Source organism: Notamacropus eugenii, chromosome 4, assembly GCF_028372415.1.
Source record: "Notamacropus eugenii isolate mMacEug1 chromosome 4, mMacEug1.pri_v2, whole genome shotgun sequence".
NCBI lineage: Eukaryota > Metazoa > Chordata > Mammalia > Diprotodontia > Macropodidae > Notamacropus > Notamacropus eugenii.
In genome coordinates this window covers 39,839,488-39,859,664 of record NC_092875.1, presented here as the reverse complement: position 1 = coordinate 39,859,664, position 20,177 = coordinate 39,839,488, and the positions used below count along the sequence as shown (strand labels likewise).

General features: G+C 51.5%; 1 protein-coding gene across 11 annotated transcripts in view; it reads left to right on the top strand.

Annotated features, from left to right (window-relative positions):
* The window catches only part of NCOR2 (nuclear receptor corepressor 2), a 359,203-nt gene that overhangs the window by 103,846 nt on the left and 235,180 nt on the right, over positions 1 to 20,177 (top strand). For all 11 annotated transcript variants that reach the window (XM_072600693.1, XM_072600695.1, XM_072600694.1 and 8 more), the window contains exon 3: positions 14,411 to 14,538. In XM_072600693.1, the coding sequence (XP_072456794.1) occupies positions 14,411 to 14,538 (128 nt within the window). The remainder of the gene's footprint in view (positions 1 to 14,410; positions 14,539 to 20,177) is intronic.

Here is a 20,177-nt window from a genome sequence, read left to right as displayed (position 1 = left end):
ATAATTAACTTTTGGTTTTCAACATTTGCTTCCATAAAATTTTGAGTTGTAAATTTTCTCCCCTTCCTTCCCTCCCCCCTCCACAAGACAGCATGCAGTCTGATACAGGCTCTACATATGCATTCATATTGAGCATATTTTCACATTAGTCATATTGTGTGGAAGAATTAGAATGAATGAGCAGAATCATGAGAAAAAAGAATCAAACACAAAGAGAGCAGATCGTCTGCTTCGCTCTGCCTTCTGACACTATAGCTCTTTCTGTGGCTGTGGATGGCATTTTCCATCTTGAGTCTTTTGGAGTTGTCTTAGATCCTTGAGAGCTTATATTCGAGTGGAGGAAGCTGGAAGGGTGGGAGGAGAAAAGCCCAAGCCCCTGGAATTGCCAGGAGAGTTTAGTCAAAGTGTGTTTTTTAAAGCCAACACATCTGTTGAGAGGACTTTGTAAGTGTTCCTCAATACCCTCCGGCATCTGCTTGTGCCTGGACCTCGAAGTACCCCCCTATCCTGCCCTTGGCTCTCTTGCTCTCCCATAGTCAGCTACCATGTTCCCCGGTTGGATAAGATCATAGAAAATCATAGATGGAGAGCTGGAAGGGACCATGGAGTCCACCCCTTCATTTTTCAGGTGAGGAAATTGAGGCTCAGAGAGGCTACCTAACTACCTCAGGGCCGGACACATCCCAGTGAGCTTTCCTGTCTCCAAGGCCAGTGCTCTGGGCACCACTCCATGGATCCTTTGCTCCTTCCACAAACATGTTCAGCACCTTCTTCATGCCAGCCTCTGCCAGGCGTCGGGTTCAAAGACAAAAGTCAGTGAACCAGCAAGCATCCATTGAGCACCTATTATGTGCGGGTGATGGTGCTGGGTGCTGGAAATGCCAAGGCGAAGTTAAACAGTGAGCAAGAATTTAAAACATTTTGTTGGTCTCTTTTCTTTACATAACTTTTATTTTCAAATATCCTCCCCCTTCCCACTGCTTCATCCCCAGGAATAGAGAAAGGGAGAGGGGATGACACTGTTCAGAGAGCCTACTATATGCTTGGCACCACATTAGACACTGGGGAAGCAGATGCAGCTGTCCTGGCTTTTGGGGAGCACACATGCTCAGTGAGTCAGCGCACTGTCTGCCTCCCTTTCCTAACAGTTTTGGAAGCATCTGTCCCTTGTATTGGTTCTCCTAGCAGTCCCTGGAGGGGGAGAAGCCACACTGTATTATTCCATTTTACAGATTGAGGAAAGGAACCCACTGAGGTGAAGGGACTCGTCCATCCCCTTAGGGGATTGGAATCCAGGTCTCCAGACACTCAGTCTGGGGTATTGGGCTCAACTCTCTGTGAGTCTGTGTGTAATAGGTGGGATCTGGAACCCTGAGCAATAGGACTGTGTGTGTATGTATGTGTATTATAGGTGGGCATGTGTGTGTATATGTGAACACATGTGTGTGTATGTGTATATGCATGTGTATAAGTGGGCATGTGAGTTATATGTGCATGTGTATATATGGATGTGTGGGGGACACGTGTGTGAATGTATCTGTGCATGCATATGAGTGAATTTATGTGTGCACAGGTATGGATGCCCATGCATGTGAATGTGTGATATATGTGTTCACATATGCATGTAAATATACATGCCCTTTGCCTGGGGGTGTGAGGTTGGGTCCTTTGTTGTTGCCTTAGTTCTGGGGACTGCTCCTGCGGGCCAACATCCCCAATGACCTCCCCTCCGTCTCCCAGCCCTCCTCTTGCAGGCCTATTCCAGGCCAGGGATGCGTCCACCTCCTGGGGTCTGCTCCTGGCATTTGTTTGGGAAGAACCATTCTGGGCTTCTGCGCTTGGGGATCCCCTGCCTGAGGCTCTGTGTTGTAGGAACAGAAGTGGGGTCAGCACTCATTATCTGTGGGAGTTTCCTGCTTTTCTGTTCTCCCTAGGACCAGGGCTTCTTACCTGGGGTTAGCATTCCAGGGGATGGGGGACAGGGGTGCTGACCCTGGAGGGGAGGCAGAGCTCCCCTGAGTCCTGCTCTGGAGGAGAGGCATTTCATGGTGGTAGTGGTGGGAATGGGGAAGCAGCTGTCTGATGGGAGCCACCTCTCCTTAAGGTACTTGGTGACCTTGAGCTCCTGGCCCAGCTCCAGGAAAGCCCAGAGGGAGAATTCTGGCCTCCTTTATCAACCCCTGCTTCTTTCTCAGGAGTCTGGTGGGCTGGGAGGCCCCTAGAGGGCTGATGGCCAGTGGAAGGTGCCTGCCCAGGCAGGGGTCACCCCCGGGGCTGGGGGACCCTGCCAGTGCTCAGTCTGGCATCCTAGACATCCCTGTAGCCTCTCTCATCAGTCCTGTGAGGGACCGGCCGAGTCCTCCTGTCTCCAGGTCTTTGGTCCTGTTTAGCCTTGTTGGTTTCAAAGAAAACGTGAGATGCAGAATTTTAGAGACATTGCTGTCCCATGTGTTCATGTGAATGGTTTGTGCCAGCTGGTGGTAGAGCTTTCCCAGCTCCCATTGGTTTGATCAGCCACAGCTGCACGCCGTACCTGGACCCCAACACGGTGATGTCAACTTGGTCTTCTAGCATGAAGGACAACAGCCAACTGATATCCTCTCTGGGCCTCAGTTTCCCCACCTGTAAATAAGGGGGTTGTACTAGATGACCTGAGGTCCTTCCAGCTCAAAACCTACGAGCCTTTAAACAGTCAAGTCAAGTCAAGTCATTCAGCTAGCTAGCTACGTCCCAGGCGTTGTGCTGACAGTATAGTAATAGGTGCGAGTGCTCTGACTGAGCTTCCTAGCCATGAGCACTTGCTGCGTGACCTTAGGCTGGGTACTTTCCTCCTCCTTCCTCCTGTCATCTCTCCCTTTCTCCCCCCTCCCTTTTCTTTGCAGGCGTGAAGGGACTGTCGTTTTGGAACGTGACTTTGATTTGGTGAGTCCTTTCACTCAGCTGCTTTTTTCTCTACTTAGTTGTTAAAAGGGACCAATTGATAAGTATTTATTAAGTGCCTACTGTGTGCCAGGCCCTGGAGTAGGCACTGAGTGATATACTGACTAGGACCGGGATTTATTTAAAAACGAAGGCGATGTGAAAAGAAAATTCATCAATAAAAATTGTAAAAGGCTTTCAAAGACAAGAATAAAAACAAAGCCAGCAAAGTCAAGCAGGGATGGAGCGTCTGGGGGCGAGTCAGGAAGGCCTGGGTTCAGATCCTCCTGATGCAGACTGACTGTGACAGCCGCCAGGGATGATGTGTGGCAGTGCCGGTGCCCGCCAGTCCTGGGAGGGAGTCCACATATGTTCCTAGAGGGTTCGCAGCCCTTTGGGGGAACCTGCAGAAGGAAGTTCATCCAGTTCCAGGCTTTTAGAGCTGAAAGACATGGGGCTGAAATTTAATTCGAGCAGTTGGAGTCTCTGCGTCCCTGTTCAAGGTCAGCCACAGAAATGCCTTCCCTGCTCCCCTTCTTGCTCCTTGGATCCCACCTCCCTAGGGCTGGGCAGACCTTCAGCCTGGGCATGTGGAAGGGGGCTGGCCTCGGAGTTACACGTGCCTTTGTACCCTGTACGACTTCAGCTGCTTTTTCTGGGCCTCAGTGTCCTCATTTGTAAAAGGAGGGGGTATGTCATTCATGTTTGTGTTGATGGGGCTGAGTAACCCAGAGCAGCTACTCTCAGCCTAAGCTGAGATCTGATCTCCTAGATCTCTTTCCGTTTGGAAGCTGTGTCATTCTGATTTCTTGGGGACACCATTGAGTATTTTATGGGTTTCCTTGTCTCCCAAGGGTTGGATCGTTTCAGAAACAGAAAATAAAGCTGTCCCAGCTGTTTATTTTTAGGCAGGGGTGGGGGGAGGGGAAGGGAAGGGGAGGTGAGGGAGATGCACATTCTATTCCTTCCCTGTCCTCCTTTTCCAAAACTCATTGAAACAGGCCAGTGGCACTGTAAAGGAAAAGCCAGTGATCAGGGTCCTGTACACGTCCCCCCAGGAACTCAGGAGGCATTTTTGGATGTGGCCACTGCATGGGACCCTGAGGCTTGGTGAGAAGGGTTTGGTGTTTCCCATTTCCCTTTTTCCCCTCATTCTTTTTAAAGGGGCTAAGGAGGAAGGGTTAGTCATAGTGATGCTGAAAAGGGGGGCATTGCAACATCTTAAAATGCACTGCAGGGAGATCAGGAGGAAGGCCAGATGAGCAGGAGGCAGGTAGCACGTAACATGTGGAATTTATTACATACTTTATGTTCTGCTGGGTGTTTGGCAATGCCTTTGGTGCTCAGCTCAGCCCTTCATTTTACAAATGAGGAAACTGAAGGCCAGAAGGGGGGATGGGCTCTTGCGTGGCTCCAGACCCAGGCTCCTTCTGCTGCACCCTGTGGCCCCATGTCTGCAACACTTTCTCACTTTCTCTCTTCTCGGATCCCTTCCCAGGTGTCTGGGGCCCTGGTTGCCTCCTGGACACCTGACCATTGCCCCTACTGATGGGCTCTTGGACCTGAGGGGCAGAGCAGAGCAGCGCTAGCCTGGGGCAGGAGTGGAGGTCTCCTCCCCTGAGCCAGACAAGCTGCCAGTTTAGACTGTCTGGGAAAGAAGGCCGGGGCAACTGAGGCCCATCCAAGGAACAGAAAATGCCCCAGGTTTTCATAAAGGGTCTCCCATGCCAGAGGACAGCACTCCCGATGTGCCCAGACTGTGTTTCCAGAGCCCTTTCTCTACTTCTCACTGCCGGAGACTTCTGAGTCCAGAGCTTCCTAGAAGGAGGGAAAGGAACAGACATTTATTAAGCACTGTGTGTATGCCAGGCAGTGTTCTCAGTGCTTTACAGTCATCTCATTGATTCTCACAGCAGCCTTGAGAGGGAGGTGCTCTGTTTATTATCTCTGTTTTCCTGTTTGCTCGTGTCTGACTCTTCATGGCCCCACTTAGGGTTTTCTTGACAGAGACACTGGAGTAGTTTGCCATTTCCTTCTCCAATTCACTTTACAGATGAGGAGTCTGAGGCAAACAGCATGAAGTGACTTGCCCAGGGTTCCCCAGCTAGGAAGTGTGGAAGGCCAAATTTGAACTTGAATTTTCTTGACTGTACACCTAGTGTTCTATCCACTGTACCTTGGGTGTCACTATGGGGGTTTTATTTGTCCAGATGGGGATGAATACCGTTTTTTCTGGAGTTCCCACCCTCCCCTTCTCTGTGCTCCTAGCCACACTCCTGTATGTCTTAGATACATCCTCTTGAGCTCATGATCTCATAATATCGTCACTCTGGAGCTCAAAGGGGCCTCATTGTACGCACGAGGAAGCTGAACCCAGCGAAGTTAAGTCCATCTCCCCACTGTCTTTCTTCTGAGGCTTATCACCACCAGTTTCCTCAACCAGTTTTCCTATAGCATTCCATGTCATGTTACTGACTGATGCTGGGCTTGCTTTCTACTCGGACCCCCAGATCTTTTTCAGACCAGCTGCTGTCAGAAAGGACGGGGGTGCTAGTGAATAATAGAAGAGTAGAATTGGAAGGGGGCTGCGGGAAGGCATTGAATCTGCCCTGCTGTTGAAGTGGGGTCCCTGGTCTAGAGGCTGTGACAGGGAGTCCTACTGTCCATCCTGTTATTGCTTGGCATCAGTCTTTATTGAGTTTCCCTCATATTGGATTGAAGGCTGGTCCTCTTGGGCAACACACTGGGAGCCTGATCCCTTTTCCACATGACAGCCCTTCCTGAGTTGGCCTACGGTCATCATGTTACCTCGGTGACATCTTTTCTTCAGGTCACCAGTCCTCCTATGAGATAGGTTTAAGATCCCTTCTTGTACAGGTTCCCCTGTCTGGGCTCCAGCTTTTCTCGATGTCCCTCCTGAAAACGTGACGTCCAAACCTGAGAAGAACAGATATGCTTTGCAAACCTCTCTCCTCCTCTCCCCTCCCCCTTTGTGGGCCTCAGTGCCTTTGTTTTGTAAAATCACTAAGTTAACCTAGGTCATTGCTTCTTATGATTGCAGTCTTGTGAATCTATCCCTCCCTCCCAGCTTCATGCCACCGATGGATGGATTTACAAATGTGCCTTAGCACCAGAGTCTGAGAGGGAAGGAGTTATCAGAAGTCTCTAGTCAGATCCATAGCTAACCAGGAATCAATTCATCAGCTGGTCAATGAGCAGTCATTTGTTAGGGGCTTCCTCCATGCCAGGTTCTGTGCTGAGAGCTCGGGCCCCAGAGACAACACAGACCCAGTCCCTGCCTTCAGAGACTTCTCTCTGCACAAGCCATCCCTTGCCCTACTGGGACGCCTAGCTCCCGAGGGGATGGCTTACTCACAACTCTCCCAAAGTGGCCCATTCTGCTCCCAGGCTGGTGGCAGGAATGTTGATCCCAGCAGAATGGCGCAGAGAAGCGAGGCCCAAGAGGCCAGAGTGGAGAACCTCAGCCCTTCCCTGGATCCTGTTCCCCTCTGGACTTTAGTGTCCTGCTCTGCCAAGTGAGGGTTTCGAGAAAACCTTTGTGGTTCGTTCTGGCTTTGGGAAAGCTGGGCTGAGTTCTCAGCTCTGTCCTCGTCTGCCTGATGTGACATTGGACCCGTCAGTCACCCTCTCTGGGCATCCATGTTCTCTGGAGAAGGGGGTTGGAAGCGTTCATCAAGTTGGATAGTGGACACCCCCTCCTTTACTTTTACAAATGAAGAAACTGAGGCTAAGAATTCAGGGGTGGGTGGAAGGGAAGGTCCTACATGCAGTGAGTGACCCCCTCCCAGCTCCTCCAACTCTGTTACTCTCATTGGTTTCCATCCCGGGGTCTTTCCTGGATGCCCAGAGTGGGAGGAACTCCCCTCAGGCTGGTGGGAGATGAAGCACTTGGCTGTGTTTCCCTACCCATTCTGTGTGTGTCTCATTGGGAATCAATGCTGATGGAAGGGGCAGCTCATGAACTGTCTTCATCTCCTGCCTCTGTCCCTAGGCTTGTGAGGGGGGCTGTGATGGGCAAGGCCAGAGACGGGGGTGGGGGGAGGGACAGGGGGAGGTGTGGGCAGCCAGTGGTCAGGATGTGGTCCGTGCAGGCTCTCGTTCCTTTGGTGCTGAGAGCCAGCGGGGCTGGTGTGAACCACACAGGTGCGGCTGCTTTCCCCTCAAAGGTCTGTGGCTGCTGGGCTTTTGGGGGTGGATCATTGAGGAGAGGGCAGTTTGCTGGTAATCGAGCTGGAGGCCCGGCTACAAGGCAAGGAGTGGGGCCTGCAACAACGAATACCTTGTTCCCAGGCTTGGAGCCTGGCCACGTGAGAGAGACATCTCAGTGACTTTCTCCCTTGACTCAGCAACTGGCATCAGCCACCCACTCCTTACCCCCCAGCCCTGAGCAGTGGGCCCAGGAGGCTTGGCCTCCCTGTCCTCTGGGCCTCAACTTGTCCAAAGCTGCCTACATAGGCACATCCTTGGCCAGCAGATCGCCTCTGATGCCCTTCTCCTTCAGCACCCTGGGCTGAGCCATTGGTGGCCACGACCCCCAGGCCATAGTTAGTTACATCAGTATTCATAAAATCACCAGGGGCCTGCATCACAGAGCACTTTACAAATATCCCATTGGATTCTTCCAGCGACCCTGGTAGGAAGTGCTGTTGTGACCCCATTTTACAGATGAAGTGACCTGTCCAGGATCACATGGTGAACAAGGGCCTGAAGCAGGGTCCCCTCCCCGTCTCCACTTTGTCCTTTCTAGATCTGACACTATCCCCTCCATGCAGCGCTGGCAGGTGGAAACCAGACTCGCTCTTTCCTCGCCTCCTTGACCAGCATCATGAGCTCCTCCCAGGACATCTCATCCAGGTCTTCCATTTTACAGATGAGGAAACTGAGGCCTGGGGAGAAGGGACGTGTTGATGGCATCACCATCCGGGGGCATCGGCTGAGATTTGACATTTCATCCCCTTTGACAAATGGAGCCAGGGCTCCAAGGAGTGAGGGACTTAACCAAGGTCATGTAGCCCCAGAGAGAGAGGAATGATCTCTACCCTGTCCCCCTTTCCCTCATTCAATCAGCGAGCATTTATTGAGTGCCTAGTGTAGGCCAGGAACTGGGCTGGGCACTGGGAATACAAAGACTGGAAAGGGACCCCAAAACAAAACCTAACAGCTAGTATCTGTCCCTGTCCTCAAGGGCCTTCCTTTGTGTGGGATGGAGACAACACGCACACACAAATACAGACAGACTGAATGCAAACAGATGTGCGGCGGTTGGGGAGAAGCCCCTGCAGGAAAGCCATCATGCTCTAGGCTGAGCTCTGAGGGGCATCTTGAGGAGGGGGAAAGAGCTGCTAGACTCATCTGCTAAGACACTGGCCCATTGCACAGATGAAAGGGCTGAGGCCCAGGGGCGAGGAGGAGGAGGAGGAGGCAGACCCAGAGGCAACTCCCATCTGGGGTCAGCTGCCCCAGTCCGAGCTCTGGGTGCTGGATGACCAGACACAGAGTAACATGAGGATCCAAGGAAAGGACGTCTGCAGGACATGATGCACACCTCAATGCCGTGGCCATTACTCTTAGTAAGATCTATCTGTCATGGAATGCTCCGAGATATGACAAGCCCCAAGCAGGTGCTTTCTCATCTGGTCTCCACAACTACCCCTGGAGCTTGGTGCCCTTGTCTCCATTTTACCAATGAGGAGACTGAGTCTGAGAAAGGTGGAAGGGCTTGCCCAGGGTCACACAATGAAGCCATGTCTGGGCTGGGATTTGAACTCTGGTCTCCCTGATGTCCACACTCTTGGCTGCCTCTAGAAACCCTGTTATTCCCTGTTCTGCCTCTACCCATGCAGGAGCTGCTTGTTGCTTGGAGTCTTGGGCTTTGTTGGTGATGGACCCGCCCACCCTTCAGAGCCCAGCTCAGAAGATGTCCCCTCTGGGAAGGCCTCCCAGATCCCTTCTCTGAGTGGCTTGCTCAGGCCTTTGGCTCTCTAGGATACTTACAACTATGGCTGTCATGCCCAACCTGCTGCGAATGCTCCATGCAGGGGTGACCTTGGCCTGGTCATCTCACTTCCCTAGGCCTCAGTTTCCTTTTCTCTAGAATGGGGGTGTGTGCTGCCCTAGATTGTCTGGGAGGGTCCTGTGATTTAGGCACCAGACTGGAGGGGACTGGTGTATATCTGTGCTGTGTCCCATCCACATAATGAGAGGCAGGTGGGGGCCAGGACCAGGTTTCCCTGGTGAGGTTGGTGCCTCTTCAACATCTTTCTGTCTTAGGGCATTGTGTAGAGTGCCCAGGCCACCAAGGGCTGGCTCTAATGCTGAATCTCTGAACACCGTGTGGCTCCCCAGCATTCTCACTTAGTAAATACTGGCTGAAGATTCAGTCGGGAAACATGAAATGCCAATGTATTAGTGTCAGGCACTGGGGGTAGAGAGACACGAGAAACAGGAGGTTGTATTCTAAGGGTGAGCGGGGGAGATGTAATACCTGCTCGTGTAAATAGACATGGAATATAGACAGGGCTTAGCCCAGTGCCTGCACATTGGAGGTGCAGAATAAATCCTCCCTTCCTTTCCTTCCCTTCATCCTTCCCTTTCCTCTTCCCCTTCCCTTTCCCCTTTTCCTGTCCCTAATTCAGAGCTGCTTTCTGCTCTTCCATGCCAGGTTCAGCAAGATATTACCCACAACCTGAGGGCTTTGTGGGCAGGGGTCCTAACTGCTATGACTCAGGGTGCCCATGCTGAGGTGACCAGGCTTGGGGGGCTAGGGAGGCAGTGGTGAAGTAACCTGCTGAAGGTCACCCAGCTGCGGGGCTTCCTTGTGAGAGGCCAACTTTGGAAGGCTGGGTCCCTCATGCCAAATCCTTCCTGGGCCCTGGACACCTTGGCCAGTCTGCTGACGTCTGTGGACATTTCTCAGGGCCATCCTTTGGAATGTGGGAAACAAAATTCCTAGACTTACAAGGGAAATTGATTATCTTGACATGTAGTTAGTTATCCAGTTACATACAAATAGACCCACCAGTCCAAGGTTAAGACCCTGTGTTCTGAGAGTAGGGAGGAAAGGCAGACATCAGCTCTACGTGATGGGAATCTCGCTCTGGTGGGCTGGCCCTGAGCAGGATAGCGCAGCTCTGACCGCTGGTTGTTGTAGAATAGGACACTTGGGCCTGGAAGGGACTTTAGAGGAGTGCACTGCCTAGTGAGTGGTAGAATTAAGATTAGAACCCGGGGCTTTGGACCCCATGCCCTCTGTCACCAGCAGCTTCTGAAGCCCCTCCTTGCCCCAGGGGCCCACTCTGTCTTGTCCTGGGCATCCTTGCTGAGTTCTGCTCTGTCCTCATCTGCATCCTTGGGAGCAGCCCTAGATCCTGGGGCACTTTCCTCAGAAGTCAGGAATTAGGGAGGGGCTTGTCCACTGTTCATCGCCCCCCTTACTTCTGGGGACAGGGGCTATTCTTCTGACTCCTTGGGGGAAGCGTGGCAGCTCCCACTCTTCACCTAGCCCAGGGAGGGTTGGGCTACACCTTCCTTGAGGGCTGGGATCTTCAAGGCCAGTCCTCCCATTTTATAGATGAGGTTCATTCAGTGACTTGCCCAGCATCCCTCTGGTGGGATATGAACCCAGGTCTTCCTGGTGATGCTGCCTGTGCTCCAGGCTCTGCCTTCTTCCTCCTGCTGGCTTCTGACTCTCCCCTGGCCTGCCCCGACCTTTCTCTCCAGCCCAGTTGCTGCCCTTACTGAGGAAACTCTCAGGGTTAGGTAATCAATCAGAGCCACATCCTCCATCCCAGGGCTTCTTCTCCTGCTGGCCTACCTCTAAGTTCTGCTTGGTTGTTGTCCTTCCTCTTCTAAGAGGACCAAAATGACATCACCATTGTAAAGTGAAATTTCAGTGTGTCCAGCTGTGGCTGTTCAGACCAATATGAGCTCAGAATGCTCTACCACAGGCTGGGCACAGATAGTCCATGTGAATTTTTGGGGTAGATATTCCAAATTTGTACATCCTCCGTTTACTTTGTGCTGTCTCAATTCTGCTTTGCTCAAAAAGCACAGCACCTTTTCTTATGTGGGCACGCCATGCTGAGCACTCCTGTACCAGTGTCTCCCATGTTGCACAGTCATATCCAAAGTTCTTGAGAGAGACCTTGAAAGTGTCCTTGTATTGTTTCTTCTGGCCACCATGTGATCACCTACCCCATGTGAATTCTCCATAAAATAGTCTTGTTGACAAGTGTACATTTTGCATTCGAACAATGTGGCCAGTCCATCGGAGTTGCGCTCTCTGAAGCATAGTTTGAATACTTGACAGTTTAGCTCTAGCAAGGACTTCAGTGTCTGGTCCCTTATCCTACCAGGTGATCCTCAGAATCTTCCTAAGACAGTTCAAATGGAAATGATTCAGTTTTCTAGCATGGCACTGGTAGACTGTCCATGTTTCACAGTCATATAACAATGAGGTCAGCACAATGACTCTGTAGACCTTCAAATTTGGTAGTCAGTCTAATACCTCTTCTCTCCCAAACTTTTCTTTGGAGCCTCCCAAACACTGAGCTAGCTCCGGCATCACATGTGTCAACGTCGTTGTCAATGTGTACATCCCTGGAAAGTACACTACCAAAGTAGGTGAACTTATCCACAGTATTCAAAACTTTTTCATTTGTTGTAATTGATGGTTCCACATATGGATGGTGTGGTGGTGGCTGATGGAGCACCTGTGTTTTTTTTGGTGTTAATTATTAGGCCAAAATTAGCACAGGCAGCAGAGAATTGATCCATACTTTTTTGCATCTCAGCTTCAGAGGCTGCACTGAGTGCACAATCATCTGCAAACAGAAAATCATTCACCAACACTTCCTCCACTTTGGTCTTGACTTGTAGCCTTTTCAAATTGAACAACTTACCATCAGTACGGTAGTTGACCTTGATTCCGTGTTCATCCTCATTGAAAACATTTGACAACATGGCTGAAAACATCATGCTAAAAAAAGCATGGGAGCAAGCACGCTGTTTCACTCTGGGAAAGCACGATAGCATTGTCTACTACCTAGAACTCGGACAAACATGCCATCATGAAATTGATGTACAATATTGATGAACTTCTTTGGGCAACCAAATTTTGACATAATTTTCCATAAGCCCTCACGACTAACAGTGTCAAAGGCCTTAGTCAGATCTGCAAACGTATAAAGACTTCTGTTCTGCTCCTGGCATTTCTCCTGGAGTTGTCAGGCAGCAAACACCATATTGACTGTTCCTTGGCCCTTTCTGAAGACACACTGGCTCTCAGGTATGTGACTGTCTTCCAGGTGAAGAATCAATCTATTAAGGAAGACTCTAGCAAGAATCTTACCAGCAATGACAAAGAGAGAGACCCCCCTGTGATTGTCACAGGACAATCTATTTGCTTTACCTTTATAGAGACGGGCCGTGGAGGCATCCTTGAACTCTGCAGGGATAACCTCCTTTTGCCATATAACCTGGAAAGTTTCTGTCATCTTTTCTGTGAGCAATGGTATCCCTACCTTGTAAATCTCAGCTGGAATAGAATCAGCACCAGGTGCTTTGCCACGTGAAAGGAGCCTAATGGCCCTCAAAACCTCTTCTTCAGTTGGAAGTTCAGCTAAGGAGGGATTGACTTCAACTTGAGGTAAATGGGCAATAGCCTCAGCATAGATTGATGATGGTCTGTTGAGAACACTATGGAAGTGTGTGGCCCATCTCTCTAGGATCGTGTCCCTATCACTAAACAATGCAGCTCCATCAGCACTGAGTAGTTGTGATGCACCATAGATTTTGGTCCATAAATAGTTATCAGAGAATCATAAAAGCACTTTGGATTGTTACTATCAGCATAAAACTGAATTTCATCTGCCTTCTTACTGAGCCAGGAATCCTGCATCTCTCTAAGCTTTGCTTGTACTTTGCTTTTGATGGAATTAAATGCTGCCTTCTTAGGGGTGGATGAACTATCCTGCTTGTAAATCCTGTGGAGTTCTCATTTTTCATTTAACAGCTTCTGAATTTCCTCATCATTTTCATCAAACCAGTCTTGTGAGTGTTCTGACGCAGATGAGCAAATGCAGCACTGTATACCAAATCTTTGAAAGCTGTTCACTCCTTTTCTGCTCCACTGTTACCAACTGTGTGTTGGCTTAACTTTCCCTCCAAGTTATCAACAAACTGTTCACACTCAGAGAAGATCTCTAATTTGTTGACATTAATTCTTCTGGTAGTCATTTTCCCTTGAGGACGGTGTTTTGGATGAATATGAATATTTAGCTTGGAAAGGATAAGTCTATGATCAGTCCAGCGCTCTGCACCACACATTGCCTTTGTCACTCTAGCATCTTGCCTGTCTCTTCTCCTGACAATCACATAGTCTATTAGATGCCAATGTTTGCTATGAGGGTGCATCCATGCAGTTTTATTGCATTTAGGTAAATGGAAAACAGTGTTGGTGATGAGAAGGTCAGGCAATGCACAAGTCTTCAGCAGTAAATGACCATTGCTCTTGTTGCTTCCAGCTCCATTCCTCCCTAGGACTCCCTGCCAAGTCCGGGAGTCTGAGCCTAATCTAGCATTAAAGTCACCCAGAATTATAAGCTTGTTCTCTTTTAACATGTTGACGATAACATCTCTAGGTCTTCATAAAATTTTTCTTTGACTTCATCAGGGTTTGTCATGGTGGCAGCATAGGCACTGATGATGGTGGCATGGCATTTTCCTGCAAGTGGCAATCACATTGTCATGAGCCTGTCATTCACTCCCTTTGGCAGGCATGCCAGCTTGCTGATTAGATTGGTTTTAATTGCAAAACGCACATCAGCTTCACAGCGCTGCCCTTCAGTGTGCCCACTCCAGAAAAAGGTGTATCCAGCTCCAACCTCAGTAAGCTGGCCTTCATTTGCCAACCTTGTTTCACTCAGGGCTGCTATTTGGATGTGATACCTGTTGAGTTCTCTTGCAACAAGAGCAGTTCTTCTGAGGGATGGTGGGGTGGAGGTGTTCATGGAGAGGAGCAGCTGATCTGGTGAGGGGCTGGGGGCCATGCCTAGTAGGGCTGGTCTAATAAGGGGCTGGGGAGTGCACTTAATAGGGATCTGTTTCTGTGGGCATTGCCTACCTCCCATCCTGGGGACTCTCTAGGCAGCACCTCAGGGCTAGGTGAGGAAACTGAGACTTTTAGAGAGGATATATGCTGTGGTGTGATGACTGGGCCACAAGACCTTAGAGCCAGGAAGGCTTGGGTTCAAATCCTGCCTCAGCTGCACCAGCCTCTCTCTGCCTCCGTTTCCTCAGCTGTCATGTGGGTCCATTCCACCTAGTTCTCCATCCATGGTGGCCGAGCAGGGATCTGAACCCAGGCCTCTGTGTCCGTGTTGGGCATTATTCCACTTTTCCTGCTTTGATTGGTGGGATGTTGCTCCTTGTCTTGCACGCTAACCCTTGATCTTTCCAACTCTTCTCCTAGGACGTGGGTCTCCTAGAATATCAACACCATTCCCGGGAGTACACCCCCCACCTGTCCCCTGGATCCATCATCCAGCCCCAGCGGAGGCGGCCATCCTTGCTGTCCGAGTTCCAGCCGGGGAATGAGAGGTGAGGCCCCAGAGCTGCCTAGGGGGTGGGATAGGGATGTGCTTCTGGGGGGTTCTCCTACCAGGCCAAGCCTTGTGGACCCTGGGCACTGCTCTGCGATTTAGAACCTCCTGGGATCCAGGCCACGGAGTTGTTGCCTTCTCCTCCAAGAGACTGGGACTGCTTCTTTTCATTTTACAGAGGAGGAAGCTGAGGCCAGAGAGGGGAAGGGGACTAAGGCTTATGAAATATGTGCAGGGTGGGAATAGGCTGGGAGCAGGCCTGGAGCCTTGCGCTGTCCTGGAGGGCTTTTGCAGCCTGGGGAGGAGGAGGAGAGAGGAGGAGGGAGTGGGCCTCTAAGGTCACCTGCCAAGCCTAGCCCTCTTGTTTGGCAGGTTAGGAAACTGAGGCCCAGAGAGGCGAGGTGGCTTTCTCAAGTCAGCATCTGAGGTGGGATTTGCGTCCAGGTCTTCCCATCTCCAGGTTCAGTTCAGATCCATTTTCAGACACTTAGTAGCTGGGTGACCATGGCCAAGTCACATAACATCTGTCTGCCTCAGTTTCCTGTCCTATAAAATGGGGACACTGCAGTTACCTCACAGAGTTGTTGTGGGGATCCAGTGTCAGTTGTGGGGCACACGGTAGGCTCTTTAGACATGCTTCCTCCCCTCCCCCCTCTATCCCCTACATTGTGCTGGGGAAGCTTCTGAAGGGGCTGCCCAGCGAATCCTAGCCACCCAGAGCAGCATGATCTCCTCTGGCCATCCGCCAACCTCCCATGCCTGTGCCTGTAGACCAGGCCTCTTCCGGGGAACCCAGGGGACAGTGGTCCAGCATCAGTATATCCCTAAGGAAAGGTCAGGGGCCTGGGGACCATAAACAAGAGCCACAGTTTTCTGTGACCTTCTGATGCTTCTGTGGGGGAGGGTGATTGGGAATCTGGGCAGAGAGCAGAGCCTGAAAGCCCTAAGGGCCTCTGGTGTGACCCTTCTCAGTCTCAGTCTCCCTCTGCTGTCTCAGATGAATCTTTTTCTCTGAGCCTTCCAGGTGGCCCAGCTGGGGTCTGGGGTGGTTGAAAGGCCCCCAGCCTGCTGCTTCTGAGTCTGGGTTCAGATTCTCCCCCCTGACACTCGGCCATGTCACCTCATCTCTCTGGGCTTCAGTTTTCTCATTAGCAAGATGCTTGGGTTGGATCAGCTGTCTCCTGTGGTCCCTCCCAGCTCTGGACCTAGTGACTATCTGAGTGGGACGTGGGGGTGGGGGTAAGAAGGGGCCATCATCCCGGGGACCAAAAATTTTGCAAAGGCCTCCCTTGCTCTGCCTCGGGATTCTGAGGCCAAAAGAGGTTGGTCTGATACCCTGCTGGGCTTCTGTGCCCAGAATCTCACAGCTGGGAGGAATCTTAGGGACCAACTTGTCTATCCTGTCCCTGGCTGTTCCCCTCTGCTGGGTGGCTTCCTTTTGAGGACAGCTCTTCTGATTAGGAGCCTTCCCCTGACATTCACTGTGAGCTGAAAGGCAGCTCAGAGTATGTCTGGGCCTCATTCTCCTCAATTGTAAAATGAGAGGGACGCCCTTTACAGTCATTCCCAGCTCTAAACCAAAAGATGAGGAAAGAGATGGGGATAAAGATGGATTTTGGAATTCCCCTTCATAGGAAAGTCCCTCCCCTCATGCAGGTCACCACCTTCTCCAGTGTTTATCCCAGTCTGCTCTCGAATCTAGGATGTGTTCGACAGTAGGGCCTCTTAACTCAGAGGCCAGCTCTTTCCTCTCAGTTACTTTACTTCTTAATCTGTGGTTCTGTGAAACTTGTCTCTGGAGCTTCTGCTTGATTCTTGTAGCACTGTTCTTTAGGGCCAGGCTACTTCCCGTTGCCCGTGATGACCAGCACATCCCTCCCAAGCTTCCTTTCCTCCAGACTACATCTTTCTGGTCCCTCTGACTGGCCCTTCCATGGCCCTTCCTTGTGGCTGCCCCATGTGGACCCTGCATGGTCTCCTCCCTCCCCAGTCCAGGTAGATCAAGGACTCTTGGAGGAGCCTTGGCATTCCCCTGTGAAGTGGGTGCCTGTTCCCCACCCCCAGCCACAGTCAGCCAGCTCCCCATGTTTGCCTGACTGAATTGTTGACTCAACTCAGCAGGGAGAAGCCAGTTACTCCTGGCTCTGCTTTCACAATAACTGTCATTTCCTTCTCCACATCTGGGGGGAGTTGAGTGGGGGGGTGTGTTCTGCGGGGTTAAATGGTGTGAGGAGAAGCAGAAAGGTAGGTGAACAGAGGGGGCCTCCTGGGGTGCAGAGAGCAGGTCTGGGATGAGATGGGGCTTGAAAGAGGTTTGTGTGAGGTAGGGCAGGTGAGGCCTCGAATGCCGGGCTAAGGAGGTTAGACTTCCTTTGGAGTTGGAAGGGTGTTGGTGGAGGCGGGTCCCTCAGGGAGGTACTTGGTGGACTGGGGGCTCACTGAGCCGATGTCACCAAGGATGATTCTCTGAGAAGGAAGTAAAGGAGAACCTTGAAGGCTCCTTCAAGGAACCTTCTCAGCGCAGAGACCGGGCAGGCATTAGCATCTGGAAAGCGTCTACTGTGTGCCAGGCCCCAGGAGACAGACAGAAAAGATAGGCAGCCCCTGCCCTCAGGGGAAGGGTATGCTTTGCCCCATAACGTCACAAGACAGGCCTTGAACCCGGTGCCTCTGCGGGGGAAGGGGCACCAGGAGGGGTATTGTCTCATCAGCCCAGCTTTGCTAGGGCTTTGAGGTTCTCACTTAGCAGTTGAGTCTTAAGGAGTTCATGTAGCAGTAGGGTCAGGCATGCCCAGTTGTCACTAGTGACACTCCCTGTCCTGGGAGGGAGTATATGGCCACTTGTTCCTGGCCTCAGGGACTATGGAGCCCTTTGATGAGAGGAGGACATGGTGAGGCTACCCTCCCCTGGTGGCGTCTGCTCACTCCTGGTGGCGTCTGCCCATTGTGTGCTGTGTCCGTCTGCCCCGGTGGCATGCCCATCTGCCCAGTGGGCTGCCCATCTGTCCTGGTTGTGGGTGTCTGCTCATTACACTGGCATTTTTGGTCCCTGTGTTGCTGTCTCTTAGCATTACTCACCTTTGCTGATGCTGTGTTTGTGAATACCAGTGTTCTTATCTACCTTTCCTGGGGGCTTTGTCTGTGGGTCACCTGGCAGTGCCCTGTGGGCAGGGAGGGAGAGCCTGGGGACACAGGGGGCCTTTCGCCTCCTCCCTTCTCCTGATGGTTGGGGCAGAAGGAGTCTGTTTAGGAGGTTGGGAAGGGATGAGGGCATGGAAAAGAACCGTGACCCGGGGGAGGCTGGGAACTTGGCTAGCTTCCCTCCCCTGGCATCAGGGGAAGGCAGGAGGGAGGAGAAGGAAGGGAGGGGCCCCTCTCAAGCTGTGAAAAACCGGGCAAGATGTGAGCCCTCCAGCCTCATTTTTTCCCAAAATTAATGTGGGAAAATAACGAATGAAAGGAGCAGCTGGGGGCAGCTGGACTTTGGTTTCCTGTGTCAAGGGAGATTTTCTTAAAAACAGATTTTTGGTGGTGACTGGGGGGACGGCCCCCTGCTCCCAGCCTGCGCTAGCCAGCAGCCCTCCCTTTGATCTGAGACTTGACTGCAGCCTCCAGCACAGACCTGTTTCTCCTCCCCCTCCCTGCACTCTGGTGGAGCGACTGGTGTCATGGAAGGAATGCGGGTCTGAGCTCCCAGGCCTCAGGCTACTTCCTTCCTTTGGGCCTCAGTTTCCTCATCTGTAGACAAGAGAGATGCCTCTGGACTCTGAAGCCTCTTGGATCTCCTAGGCCAGGACTCTCAGAAATATACGGCCTGTGAGGGAAAGACAAGGGCAAGGGTATCGGGGAGATATCCAGGGAGAAGCAGCCAGGCTTCCCCAAGAAGACTAGCATGGGAAAGTCCGTAGAGATGGCACAGAGGGGCCAGAGGGAGGGACCTTCCTCAGGGCTCTCTAGACAGCCCCTTATTGCCCAGAGAGATGTCAGAGATCTTGGTGCCGGAGTGGAAGGATCCTCGGAGGTCACCTGGGTCAATGCTTGTCCTTGGACAGATGAGGAAACTGAGGGCAGAGGAGTGGGCTGGCTGAAGTGAGCGAGCTGACCCCTCAGACACGTGTTCTTGGACTCACTTCAGTGCCCTTCCACCAGATACCTCTGCCAAAGCTGGGTCATTTTCTCCCCTTTTAAAATATTGTATTGTTGCTCTTTTATCATTACTTTTTGTTTCCTAGTCCTCCATCAGTAGACACTCCAAGGAATGCTTCATGGTGGCTGATTCCACATGCGCCATCTGGTGCCTCTGCGGCATGTGGGAGGCTTTAGGCCACCGTCAGTCCTCTGAAGTCATGATCAGAACCTGCCTTGGTGTCTTTGTGCTTGTCAGACATTCCCCTGGGCTGTGCGAGGCCTTGGGAGCTGGCTCAGAGGCCAGCTGTCCTCTGGAGTGAAGTGGGTGCTCCCAGGTGGAGGACAGATATATGGGGGATGCACCCAGGCCTTGCCTCTTCTGGAAGTCCGACAGGTGGGGCAGGACATGAGGCTTTGTGAAAGCTGGGGAAAGAAAGAACAGCCATTCTGTCTGTCCAGCCTCTGGTGCTTCTAGGTGCCAGGCTGGGCAGCCTGGGTCTCTGGGCACCCATTGGGAGGGCTCCAGTCTCCCCCTCTGGGGGTTGTCAGTGGCCCTTCCATCACCCCTCGCTTGTCTTGCCCCCCAGGTGTTGGCGTGGTTTCCCCTGTTCTTTTTATATATTCATTTTGACCTTCCTTTGTATCCGGCACTTAGCCCAATGCTTGGCACATAGTAAGTGCTTAATAAATGATGGGAGGTGTTCTACCTACTGGGAGCCTTACAGCTCGAGGGGACTTAGCATGCAGAGCATCAGGGCGTTCCAGGGCAGCAGGCCCACCCTCCCCCCCACCCCCAAGAGAGATCCAGTGATTGGCCCAGCATCAGTCACCGAGATAGTAGAGTCTGTTCATTGCTTGGTTGTTTTTCTCTCCATGACCCCACTGGGAATTTTCTTGGCACAGATAATGCAGTGGTTTTCTTTTCCAGCTCGTTTTACAGATGAGGAAACTGAGACAGACAGAGTGAAGTGACTTGCCCAGGGTCACACAGCTAGGAAGTGTCTGAGGCCACATTTGAACTTGGGTCTTTCTGACTCTAGGCTGGCGCTCTATCCATCTGGCTGCTAGGATTGCAAATCAGTTTTGTTGGACAGGGAGGGTTATTTTGGAAAGGGGACCTTCCCAGATATGGGGGAAACTTTACCTTTCCAAGGAACCAAAGAGTTATTTTAAAAAACTATTTGAAATTCTATATCTTTTTTTTAAGTTCCCTTAATTTTTTTTTTTAAATTTTAGTGAGGGTTTCAGCCCTAGTGATTGTATTCTTATCTCCTGGTGTGCTCTCTCCATGGATGCACGTTGGCAAGTGGTCTTCAGAGTTACCAGGGCCCCTGACAGGCTTGGTGACCTATGTCAGAGACAGGAGGTTGGAAGCTGTCCAGAAGTGGGGTGGGGGCTGCCTTCAGAGGTGGCTGGAGCACCAGCGAAGAGTGGGACCTCAGGGTGTAGGCCCTTCATTGGGCAGGTCAGCAGCCTGAAGCTTAGAGAGGTCAGTCAGGCCTGCCCGAG